The sequence below is a fragment of the Artemia sp. Qi Xiang Cuo genome, chromosome 5, assembly GCF_049724085.1.
Source record: "Artemia sp. Qi Xiang Cuo chromosome 5, ASM4972408v1, whole genome shotgun sequence".
NCBI classification, from domain to species: Eukaryota; Metazoa; Arthropoda; class Branchiopoda; order Anostraca; family Artemiidae; genus Artemia; species Artemia sp. Qi Xiang Cuo.
In genome coordinates this window covers 44,250,495-44,264,100 of record NC_142798.1, presented here as the reverse complement: position 1 = coordinate 44,264,100, position 13,606 = coordinate 44,250,495, and the positions used below count along the sequence as shown (strand labels likewise).

The 13,606-nt window shown below is 35.3% G+C and overlaps 1 protein-coding gene across 4 annotated transcripts in view; it reads right to left on the bottom strand.

Moving 5' to 3' along the window:
* Positions 1-13,606, bottom strand: part of LOC148952171 (ankyrin repeat and BTB/POZ domain-containing protein 2) — a 321,201-nt gene that overhangs the window by 140,624 nt on the left and 166,971 nt on the right. The window contains exon 1 of one of the 4 annotated variants that reach the window (XM_089089638.1): positions 10,383-11,400. The exons of the other annotated variants lie outside the window; for them this stretch is intronic. Coding sequence (XP_088945764.1) covers positions 10,383-10,531 — 149 coding nt within the window. The 5' untranslated portion in view covers positions 10,532-11,400. Of the gene's footprint in view, positions 1-10,382; positions 11,401-13,606 lie in introns of those variants that run through there. 4 annotated transcript variants of the gene reach the window in all.

Genomic DNA, 13,606 nt, shown 5'->3' with positions numbered 1-13,606 from the left:
TACTTCATCAACAAAATTATGAAAACTACAACAAAGAATTATGGGGGGGGGGCAGACCGCATTATATTAAATACGTAACCTAACCTAACCTAACCTAACCAAAATACCAACTAAATATTTAATTAAAATATAGCTACAATGTAGTTTCCCACCTAGCCGAAGCTAATATTATCTGGCATAAAGACCATGACAACCGGTTATTGTCTCATGTTGGCGATACAAAATCTTGAGTATGGTGGCTATAAGACAAAAGTACCTTTCTTTTCTTTCTTTTTTAGAGGTGATCGTATCAAACCCGTGGTCGTCTAATAAAAAAAAAAAAAAAAAAAACTCATTTAACAAAAAATTGTGTTCTAGTCTAGTGCCCCTTTTAAGTAACAAAAGAGACTGCACCACAACAATGTAGTTATTTCAGCCACTTTGCGGTCCAAGCAAAAATTTTGGATCTGGATTTTTTTGGGTGGGGGGGGGGAGGAACTGATGCTCTAAAAAAGTGCATTTTACATCCATATTTTCTAAGTTTCACTGAAATGCCCTTCAGATAAATATGGAGGGAGGGGAAAAATTTATCCCCCCCTTTTTTCTTTCTTCTTTCTTTTTTCCTTTTTCTTTCATTCTGAGGAATAAAATTTGGCGGCAATCCGCAATATGGGTGCTTTGGGGGTTAAAGCTAACCATTTATTACAAAAATATTTTCAAGTGTAGCATAAAAGATTACATTCTTATGTTCACCTCGGCAGAGAAGGGACAAATAGCGGAGGTAGCCTCTAAAAATAAGATATTTCCGAATGACCATCTTGAAAAACGCGGAAATTATGACCATAAAATTCATTTTTGGCATTCATAGTATCCAATTTGGGAAACATTTTAGGGGCTGTAGTTCTTCAGGGATAATTATCTTTATCAAAATATTGTTGAAAAATGAAACTTGAATTTTAACAACATGTTTGAAAGAAGCTGCAATCCCCCTCCACATTTAAGAGAGCATTAGATTGTTTACATTTTTCTACAGAAGGATGGTCACAGATGGAGTGTTTGCGTTTTTCCAAGGGTAAATCCTATCCAACTAATGGTCTTACATTATCGGGACAGGGCTCATTCAAACGAAAATGTTGGGGGAAGGAAAATCTTCTTTCAAAATCTAGGGGGGGGGGGCAATATTATTGCTTTTTTGATTTTTTCTTCAAGGAAAATACAAGAAAAAAATTGTTTTTCAAAATTAGGGGGCAATTATGAATACCCTGAACTGTGTTATTTCCCTAGAACATTAATATTTATGCATAATTCTAACGTTAAAAATGCGAGGGCAAAGTGGATTTCTTCCGCGCATCCAAAGATTTTTCCCAACTTCGACAACAGATAGAAGAATCGGAAACCGTCGGGTAGATTCCACCACCCTCGAAAAGGAATTTCCTCGTCTGTTTTAGATTTTTCATTGGTTTAGTTGGATCGGATAAGCGTCGAGTAGACAATTAGTTAGAACAAACTTGTAGTAAAACACTGGTTTCATGGTGGAAGTAACGGGACAGAAGACATAAGGCCATAGCCTACTGAAAGTTACAAATACCTTTAGCCAGATTTGAAAAAGAGAACAATATAGATTAATTATGTAGAGTATCCAGTTTTCTTTGAATTTCCATTCTTTATTAAATCCCCATCAACTCTTATAATTTTCCTAGTATCTTTTGGGAATTTTCAGCAGTTTAATTTGAAAAGTCGACGACCCCAGATCCAGCCCTTAGGCTGATGATTTGACGACATCTAACTTTTCTGACCTTGAACCTCTTTCTATGCGTCTGCATCAGCAAACTAATCCCAAATTATAAAGGTAGCCGTAAAAGTTGACTCCTTAAAATCGTTGAATAAATCAGCAGAAAGTAATTATTCAGTAATTACTGGAACGATTAACTCTGATCTCTACAGACCAAAAATCAAGAAAATGACACACGCAATGAAGGCATTCAGCTAGAATGACCGGAGGGTCATACCTATAACTAGTAATTTCTACATTTCTTAAAACGTTCGGTTACAGATTATTAAAACATGCATTCTAATGGTGGATGATTATTCCTAGGATTTCCATTAGCTAATATTAATGCTTGATACATAATTGGTGGTTGTTAACGTCATTATCTCTAATAAAAGAATAAGACTAAATGAAAGTCTATCAAAATTTATTCTCTTTAGGTTAATAACTATAACTTAAGAAAATCGCTTTTTGTTGGCAGGTATGAAAATCGGTAATTCTCTTGGTAGAAAAAAAGAAAAGAAAGAAGAAATTAAATTCTTCATTCAGGCTAAATAAAAAAAAGTCCTCTTTTATGTGTAAAACATGCGAATAATCGTCCTGCACAGGGGGGCTATTTGGTAACTTTTTGAGAATTTATTAAAAGTAAAGCTTTTTAGCAGTCTGATTCACCCAGGAGGAAATGCTTATTTCATACCTCCAAAAAGAGAGGCATGCGCGAAACCTCTTTTTCCGTTCAGCCGTATCAATAAGGTTAAATCCCTCATTTATTACTGGTTGTCAATGAAAAAAAATCAATTGCAATTGATTATAATAAGCTGTAGTCCTATTGAATGTAAAAACTGGGGCCTGGTGCATTCACACCCCCAGACATCCCCCCCATCCCGAAAATTTTCCCTTTAAAATTATCCCCGTGTATTAAATTGAGCTGCCAAAGGGAAATTAAGACAAATAAAAAGAATGCAGATAGGAAAAGGTTCTGAAATATGCTATCTATTTTCCAAAATACCTGTAAAATATATAGTCTAGAATCAAACAGTCCGTGGTAACGAACTGTAAGTAAGGGGTGAGTCGGACCAATAATAACCAGAACTACAAATAAAGCAATTTGATAACAATTAATACATCAAAAGATTCGGTTTTTATACTGACAGGGGTGTAGCTACAATATTTCTTCTGGGGGAAGGGGGAGAGAGGCCAAGAGGTGGTACTATTCAGGTGGTAGTGGAGAAAAGTAATTATTTAACAAACACGGTACTTGGTAAATTTAAAAACATTACACCATACATTATAAACAATCATAAATATACGCGCTGGTGCTTGGCTGTTACTAAAATTCTCAGCAATGAGCTGCTGCAGACAACAGTAGTATAGCGTAAACAAGTATTCGGATTGCAAAGGTAAGTAAGTTATATACTCGGCTTTTTTCAGCCAAATTCACCACTAATGCTGCAGTAATCATCCCCCCCCCCCTTTACTTCCCCTAACCCCCATGATCAGGGCCCAGCACAGGATACTCAATCTCATAATTGACCCAAGCTCTATTCTAATAGCTCCATGTATCGCACTACTCATTTGCTCATAATTTCGAATGGACTTTGACTCTGTAAGATTTAATTTGTTTTACTAAACTTTTAATATACACGATTTATCAAAATATTATTTATGATTTTTAATAAAATTGACTTGTTTGTGGGTTTGCCATATTAATGAATATGCTATTTATATTAATAAATAGCGTTGATACCAGCAGGCCATATAAAGCCGAAACAAAAATCATAGGTAGCACAATAACACCGTCTGTGCAAAGATACAGGATAATTCAAAGTATTATCACAGATTGTGTAACATTATATTGTGACATATTCCTCACATTTAAACGGCGACCGTATTTAAAATTTGATATTAATCGAAAAATAAAGTTAGAATTATTAACCTATCCGTTGGGCATTGCTTGACAAAGAATATCCAGAAAATCTGAACAATTCTTGGCACTATTGTGACAGAAACCTTAAACTAATCAAAAGTCGTCAGGCAGGCCGATTGGAAGGGAAAATTGACTACTAGAGTTTGAAAGTCACCTTTCCCTTTGTATCTCTGTTTAAAAAAAAGAATTCTATAAAAAAATTACACAAAAGTTTTTTTTGTTTATATCAGGGTATGGGGCGTCTACATTTCCGGAGGGGGTTACACTGAATATCGTTTTTATGCAAAGCTCGGTCTCCTAGTGCTGCATGATAAAACTGATAACGATAGAGAAAGAGAATCGGTTAGTACCGCTTATGCGTGCACACAAAATTTCTAGATTGTGAGAAAAATATACATTTATGTTTAAATTCGCTTTATTTTGTTCTATTCTTAGCAGATATTTCTTACAGGATGCTGATGCAGAGATAACTGTCCCACAAGTAGCGATGGCATTGTTTGAATTGCGACTAATTTCAGTTGATTCTTAGCACATTTATGTCAATTCTTTTTAAGAGCTGGTTAAAAGTAAACTTTAGAAAAACGAAAATAGCAACAAGAAAAAACGAAATAGCAACAAGTCAGTATAGGATTAAACATAGAGGTAGTTCTACACTTCTACATTTATGGGAAAGTATATGAATCTGGAACGTAAGTAATAGGACGCTATAAGCACTTATTAAGCGTTCAATAACAAATAAGAGGGTTTGGAGCTAAAAGGGAGTTTTGATTTAAATATTAGAAGCGTAAAATTAAAAGCGTAAAAAATTAAATGATTTCCGGGGCGGATCTCCCTCTTCCAATTTCTATGGCCAAACGACAACCCATTTGACCCATCTAGTAATTGTACAAATGTTATTAACACAGCACTAAGTCTTATTTTCTTTTTCGTCGATTTCTTTTTCATTCAGAAAATTAAATTCACTGTATATCTACCTTCTTATTCTTCAATGATTCCGTTTTATATTAGGGGGAAAAATTGACCAGAGCAAATCTGGTAAAACAGGAAGCATAGAATATTTTTCAATCTTGCCATTAACTAGGGTCACATTTTTACTTGATGATAAGATTTTAAAGGCAGTATATTTGGAAAAATATTAATTTGGAACATATTATGAAGTGTAATGGACCCCTATTTTCTCGTTTTTCCTTATGTTAAAAACGAACATGGATTAATTAAAAAAAAATATCTGTTCAAAGTAAAGAGCAAATTCGACACTTAAAACGAGCAACAGTTTTAAAACTACTTGGTAAATTACATTTTTCCAAATTATTATAGGGACAACTGCCTCTTTCCCTCAACGACGCCACTGTATACCGATTCCGAATATGGAAAATTCGCTAAGTTTAATGTTACACATCAAACGCTACGAGCCTGAGAAAATCTGCCAGATTTTCGACAAATGGGGAAAATACTCCTAAAAATGTATGTATTTTAATGAAAATCGCACCATTGGATTCAGCATATTAGAGAACCCTACTGTGGTGTTTTCAAGCTCTTATCTACAAAAAATGCGAAATTTTGCAATTTTTTTCCTGAAGGAAGATCACGGATGCATGTTTGTCTGTGTTTTTTATTTTGGTTTCCCGGGGGTAATCGTATTGAACTGATGATCCTACAAGTTCGGGAGACATTCGAAAGGGAGTTAAAATTCTAGAGCTCTTTTAGAGTGACCAAAACGATTCTACCACGGAAAGTGGCGTCTTTTGCCATTTTGTGGTATCAAACTGCGATTTTGCCCCATGGAGGACCAAGTTGCTATCGATTAAAAATTCTGAGATAGCCAATCACTTTTAAAGGATCCAAGAACCCTTATCTTACCTTGCTATGAAAATTCAAACCCCCTGAAAACACAAAAAAAAGGAAATGATAAAGCAAATTTATATTTGCTACCTAAAAGTAGCTCATTTGGGTTGTTTTTTTTTTATCAGAATGGAGCTTTCAATTGGAAAACTTAAATCTACTTTATAAAGGGAAAATTGGGCAACAATACCTGAGGCATCAGCTACATCAAGTTAAAAACCTGTTTGTACTTCGAGTTTAATGCTACTTTTTTAGCATTATTTCACTCTATCATAAAAAAAACTTTTCAGAGTGCGATATTTACTTTTTAATCTAATCACCATTCTCATGTTTAACACTATCCGGGTTGGTCTAGCTCTAGGTTTTATATTTTGGGTAGCAGTCGGCTGTTGAGCTATGGTCACCTTTGGCAATGATGCTTTTATTGCTTTTGCCAGTTGGTGCAACTATTATTGAGTATGATAGAAACAAGAGAGAGGGGTTAGATATTTGCCACGGGTATATATAACTCATTCCTGAGGTACGTTTGAGGATATGAAAAATACTTTTGCAGAGCCAAATTGCGCTTATTAGAAAATAATTCGGAAACAAACAATAACAATGAATTAAACCTGGGATACCCTTTCAAAAATTTCGTAGGATACACAAAGAAAATATTGGCCCTCATAACACTTTTGCCGCAACGCAGACCAATGGTTGCTCCAGTACTTGTCACTGCTCCCTAGCAACGTCGTTGTCTTTGACTTTGTAATGGTCGTACATTATCTTTAGGATCTTGTATAAATAGTAACTTAAACTAAAACGTAATTTTTGCGGAAATCCTGCTCCATAGTAGGAATAGTTATAACACCAAAATCCACCACTACTGTATGGCCGTATTTCAAAAGATACATGTGCTTTCTGGCTTTAAAAACTGCTGATTTAAGGCCAATCCAAATTGGATGTGGCAAAACTGAAGCCAATACATACACAAACTCAATGAAAGGAAGTCTCATATTACATCTGTTTTTCTCGTGGTCAGCTTTCATGTGATTTTCATTACCATAGATATTACAATAATTACCAAAAGTATTCAGAGAACAATTTTTCAATTCGCGAAAAAACCTTGAATTTTTTTAACCGAAAACTTGCATTGTTGAAAGGTTTCCTTAATGGGTATTTTCCTGTGAGATATTAAAATTATATATTCTGGCATACTTTGAGCGCCCATCTTTGACTAATATGGAAAATATTATTAACAAAAACAATAAAGGCAGAGAAGACATGAATAAATATTACAGTCATTATTATCTTTGAGCATGGAAGAGTTTCTGACCTTTTCTTGTCTTTCTTTTTAGACAACCAAGAATTTATTTCCTAGCACTCACGTCAAAGGGTGGATTTTAGCAGAAGCTAGCCTAACCACCTATGTCTGTTTTGACTACACACGCTGTACAATTTCTAGCTTTCATTTTTGCCAAGAATAAGAAGAAGTGATTTAAATGAAAAAAACATAATATAAAAAGCTTTCAAAAGAGGAGAATCCCATTGGATAATTACCATTTTGCTATAATTTTACTTCGTCATGTGAAATAAACAGAAAAACAGAAGAAAAGAGAAGAACGGGCTCAAATAATGTTTTAAATGCTTAGCTGTTTAATTGGTGAATAGACTTGTTTTAATGACGTTTTTTTACGGAAAGGCGGTTGTCTGTTTAAAGGATGTATAAGGCATTCAGATTCAAAGCAGAAAGAACAGAGGCCATATCCTGGAGTGAAGTTATAGGGTTTGACCCCCCTCCCCCAAAAAAAAAATCGACTCGTAAAAACCTTACAAAATGCACATAACATTTTTAAAGTTTTTTTTTTGTAACCCTCTCCCCCCTCCGAACAAAAATCCTGGATATGGTATTGCATATAACTACTTCTTTTGGACATTTCAGCGCATAGCACTTGCTTGATTCAAAACTTCATACATTAATAAAGAAATTATCTGAAAACATAAGATTATTTCGCAAATCACACAAAACATTTAAACATTTAAAACTATTTAGTGCTAGAGGGTTTTTGTAAAGCCAGTTTGACTAAATCGAAACTAGAATAGGCTTCGATATTCTCAAGACTTACGAATATATACAAAACACAAGAGGTTTTAACTTATATTCATCAGCGCCTTATATTCTTTTGTGTTTTTTTTTTCATTTCAATTGCTCCTTTTATAGAGCTGACCTATTTAGAAGCCAAAGCACAAAACATCAGCTACAAACCCCTTCCAGAGAGATTTTTTCCGGAAAGGTTAGCCCTTTTAAATGGATCCCAAGCTCAGTTTATTTCATTATTGTTTAAGGCGAAAAATAAATCCTACCTAACGCTATATTCAATAAACAGAATTGAATGTGTTTTAGGCAGGATTTATTTTTTTGCCAATTTACTTTTAGAAGAGCATCTACTTAAACTATTTATTTCAACCTTTTAAGACTTTTCCTTCACCTCTTAGAAACAAACACCAAAAAAATATAAATATGAAAAGTAGGTACTGGGCCTTCCCGAGAAATTCCCAGATTCTTGAGGCCTGTAAAAAAAAAAATGAATTGTTGTTGGACAGTAGAACTGTAAGGCATTCACGTAAGAAGGGTTCAAGAGTTTTTAGTCTGTGCCCTCTAGATCTCAATATTTTTGGCAACAGTTTAGTTTATGTCCTGTTCTGAATTTACACAGTATTATCGCAATTCTTGGTTCGTTTTATTCAGTTTGGTGCAAATTTTTGCTGATTTTGATGATTTGCATTGTTTTCTGTACTTATTCCTAATCAACAGTTGGTGCATAATGTCAAACTAAGCAGATTTTTTTTTTTTTAGGAATGTAAAGAGGGCTGGGGCAAGCAGGGGGCAGGGGGTAATGCTCCCTGGACAGAAACACATTAAAAAAAACTAAAACAGAAACACATTTAAAAAACTTATATAAACATGGAAATAGTGAATATTCTCATTTGAATCTCGGCGAAAACTTGCCCCCCTCCCCCAGAGCATTATCTGGTGGCGCTCAAGATGCCCCCCAACTCTCCAACTTTTGTACCAGTATGCATGGAAATTACACACCACTGCGTAATTGTAATTATACACCAATGTGCACAATTTTATCAAACTTCAAGTGAATCAACTTAGGTAAATGAAGCTTTAAATAAATGTCTATAATAATCGTTTGTTTTGTACAGAACTTGCATCTTTAGGAGGAAATGTGCCACTGCGTGAGACTACTGTCGTTAAAACTGGGAAACACAATACATAGTTTTTCAATAATTTTAAATGGATTAAATGGCTTCCAGAATTTTCACTCGGTGCTTTTTTGGCGCCCTTTGGGCCATAATTGCCGTTTTGCACCACGAAATGGCAGAAAACGCCACTTTACTGTTGCATAATCTTCTTTGCTACTTAAGGAGGGGACAAGAACTTTCAATTTCCAATCTAATGAGGTTTCTCGCGATTTTCTACGAACAATAGCTTAATACCACAGCCCCTTGAGAAAAAAAAAACAGGCAAAAAAAAAAAAAAAAAAAACGCGTTCGTGACCATCCTCGTCGGAAACCAGAAGAAATCTGACATTTTTTATATAGGGACTTGGGACCTCTACAATAGATGTTGCATAAACATCTACCACTCTTATGTGATGCATTTGATCGAGAATTCCATCAAGATTGATGGCCCTTTTGAAGTGTTTCTCCCTTTTTCCAAAATTCGGTAAATTTTCTCAGGCTCGTTGTTTGGGTAAGTAACTTTAAACTTAATGCGTTTTTATGCTTGAAATCACCCTAAGGATGCAATTGAAACAATTTTTCTGGAAAAAGTATTCTTTGGTGCTTCTACGCACCGTATAACTATTCATACTAGCATAACTGAAGACTTTACATTTCGTTATGTAATGGTACAGTTCAAATTTTGTTCGTAACGTAAACAGTGCCAAGTAGACTCGACCTCTACAGAAAATTTTACGATACGTAATTTTATGATACGTTATGGAAATGTCAACATAAAAAAATGGAATCTCTAGGTGAGCAAATAATAAATTTTGAAAACATATTAGTACTTTTCGAAAACCTTCCATGGCGTTTTTTCATCACGCATAATCACCATGAGAGCATGGAACCATGAGAGCTCCACTCCGCGCTTTGAATTTTTAAACTTTTTGATTAGGTTGATTATGATGATCTGACATAATGATCCTGATGGTTTTATCGATTTTCTGTCAGTATCGTGACTCGATTAAGTGTCAAGGGCACAAGGGCACTTTGGCACTTTCCACAACACTTCCAATTTTTCATATAGTTCACCTGCATCTATGTTTTGTAAATTCACCACTTCCCCCTTCCGCCTAGAAATAAATCCTGCATATGTTCCTGATCTGGAGTAAAACGGAGTCAATTTTCTCTTCTTAAGCTGGGTCATATCCCAAGTGAATCACCAAACCTTATTGTCCAGGTCTCGTATCCACGAAGCCCCACGAAAATACTTTTTTAGAATTTCCATATGTTTAAGAATCTATTAGAGGGCCCCAGGTTAATTCGACCCATTCAAACAATTGAAAAGCAATATATAATGCACAAAAATCACATAAGCAGGGATGTACGCAGGGGAGAGGGGTCCCAGGACCCAGGCATCCCTGAAAACCTAAGTTTTCTTGAGTTTCTGGATACTTCTCATTCAAACTGTCTAGTAATATTTGTTTTTTATCATTGCCCACCCGCAAAAAAAAACTCCGTGCGTACCTACACACAAGGTAAATCAAGCTCTGAAAAAAGTTCATTAAGCTGAATCAGTATATTTGGAAATTAGAAGATGAATACTATTTTGATCATCAAGAAAAAAGGGTATCTAAAAAAAAAATTAAATACCACTCGGTTGCATCATCTTCACTCCCAAAATCAAAAGCATTTTGCAGTTTATATCGAAATACATTTTCAATCTCTTCCAGTAAAGATACTTCTTGTGCTACTTTAGGAACTAATTTAGGGGTCATTCCAATAATCACTGGCCTCGGCATGCCTTCTCTAATAAAACCAAAACACTTTCAATATCAACACCCGTAATATATCAGAATTGATTAGTAAAATATCACTTTTACTGCACAAGATCCCTCTGCTATAGAAGTAACATACGACCCGGAAACAAAAACGTTTCGAGCAGAATGTTTTATAACAATCGTTTTATTCCAAAATCGTCAAGTATATCAAGTCTGGAATTCCGGATGACGACTTCACCTGTTGAAATAGTCACTCCGCCGCCACTTAAAATAATTGCTTTTTATATTGTTTTCTACGCCTCAGTAGTTATTGACAGTGGCACAATCAAATAAGGGTTCACATGCCAGATTTGGAGATTTCTTTGCTGTAACGTGTAAACAATTCCCCATTCTGTAGCTGTAAAAGTGAGGATACACTAACTGTCAACTATAGTGATTTTGCTACTAATCCTAATATCTTTCAGCTTTTTCTTCTAAAAGAGAACAAAACTGTTCGCAAAAGAGTAATAAATGAATTTGAGGAATATTTGTTCAATGAGGAAATTGGGCATATACAAGCCTTTATATAGCTCCAAGCTTGGATTCTCAGTCACTTTTTTTTCTGAAATTGCTTGTCAAACCCTTGATTAAATTTTAGTACACGAATAAATTCACTATTAGGCACTTTTTAGGGTTTAGCAAAAATCAGATATGTGCGACAAGTAGGCTATCATTATAACCCAAATTAGTTATTTTAGTTTAAATAGCAACACGAACTAGGGTTCGTGGCAGTCAAATTTAAGGCACAATCCAAAAACAGTTATCCGCTACTCGTAACCTTAATCCTGTTCTTCACCATGGTTTTGTAGCGTAATTAGAGTCAACACTCCAGCAATATATTGAATTTTATTGAACATCGCGCCTTGAGCTCACATTTGCAACTAGCAAAGCGATATGAAATTAGACATAATCATAAACTGAAGACTCTCGGCAACCCTGCCGAAGGCGATGTCAAAATTAAGATGAAGAAGTTTGATGGAAAAGTGACGAGTTGGAGTAGGTGCAGCTCTTGTCTGGAAACCGTTCCTTTGATGACAAATGAGCTGAAAGATCACTAATTATAAACAGAGACGTATTTTTTCCTTTTTCTTTTCAAGGATGAGACAAGTGACTGACTATATTTTTGCAGAGAAGCTTCTAATTTAATGCTTTATGTAGTGCGATTACTCATAAAACACACATCAGGTAACTTTGTACTATTGAGCAATTTAAATGTAAGTAAAAGATTTAGTTTGAAATCTAGAAGATTAGTGCTTTGTACTCTATATTCCAAAACGGGTGGAAAAAAGGACCAAGGTACGAAATACTCGATGCGAAGTCATCTCGAGTCAATAACTTATGAGCTATGATACTCATATCAGTGTTTCTTTGAACCGTATAGTAAGAACAGGGTACACAGAAATACATTAGAGATTTTCCTTAAAAAAACATCCAATGCAAGGTTTTAGCTGTCCATGTACAACATTAAGCGCTTTATAGTAGTATTTCCACTTTCCTTTTCTCGAGATATAGTCATATCATCCCTAAAAATCTGTTTGTACTCGGAAAAGAATCCTCAAAAGACCCTTCCTTACCGTACATTTTTGAAGTGCAATTACACTATGCGCAAAACTGTGCAGTTTTTCGTGCAAAGGTTATCCCAGGTTTTCTCATTCAAATTGAGTAAAATTTGCAAAGCATGTAGTTTATATAATTATTTAAAACAAATATCTTCCGACAGTTTCAGAGCCTTCACTGAGTTTTCTGTGACTGAAAATATTAAAATGTTTCCTCAATAATGAATCTTGCTGAAAGACGTTGCTTTTTCTGTGTTGCTACACCCGTCTTCTAGATCGAATATATTCGCTAAATCCAAACTTTTCCCACATTGAAATAGCATCTTTATTTCTTCTTCCACAAGCAAAGTAGCCATTCACACGGGACTACATAGTCGCAATCGGGGTTAGATTCCAGGCACTTCCTCTTGAACACTGTCGTGGTTGGACCCGTATAAATGGGACATTTTTACTAAATCGTAGTGATAGCCACGACAACGAATATGCGTAAGCCCCGTTTGAATCACCGCTGATAAAAAAAAAATCAATAAAAGGAAATAAACAAACATAAGAGTCAAGGTTTTGATCAGTCGTCAGAAAGCGCCGACTAATCAGCTCTTTTAAAATCAGCTCTTTTACTAATCAGCTTTTGTTAAAGTTAATTAAATATATCAATATCAACATCTTTGAAAACAAATAGAATCAACGAAGCAACAATTCCTAAATGGGCAACATACGCCTTTAATCTTTCGTGTTGACTATGGATGTCATTATGTGAACTGAAAGTTAGGGCTAGTGGCCATATATAAGGTCTTAGATTCAGTGTTAGTAGCACTTTGTTCCAATCTCCTCCACTCAAAGTGAGTTTTCCTATTGACGAAACTCATGTGAATGACACTTCACCAACTCCTTTTCAGTCTTAGATTCAGTGTTAGTAGCACTTTGTTCCAATCTCCTCCACTCACAGTGAGTTTTCCTATTGACGAAACTCATGTGAATGACACTTCACCAAATCCTTTTCAGTCTTAGATTCAGTGTTAGTAGCACTTTGTTCCAATCTCCTCCACTCAAAGTGAGTTTTCCTATTGACTACGAAACTCATGTGAATGACACTTCACCAAATCCTTTTCAGTCTTAGATTCAGTGTTAGTAGCACTTTGTTCCAATCTCCTCCACTCAAAGTGAGTTTTCCTATTGACGAAACTCATGTGAATGACACTTCACCAAATCCTTTTCAGTCTTAGATTCAGTGTTAGTAGCACTTTGTTCCAATCTCCTCCACTCAAAGTGAGTTTTCCTATTGACTACGAAACTCATGTGAATGACACTTCACCAAATCCTTTTCACAGTAGTGATTGCTCCTAAGCCCCGTGTGACTGACCACTTCTGGAGAGGACCAATTGAGCAAGACATGATCCTTGCTTGCGCCAAAGACATACAACGGTCCGAAAGCGCAAAATCCGAAAAAGTTACGGTCCGAAAAATGTTTTTTCGTTCGTTCGCTAATAAATTAGCTACTCAA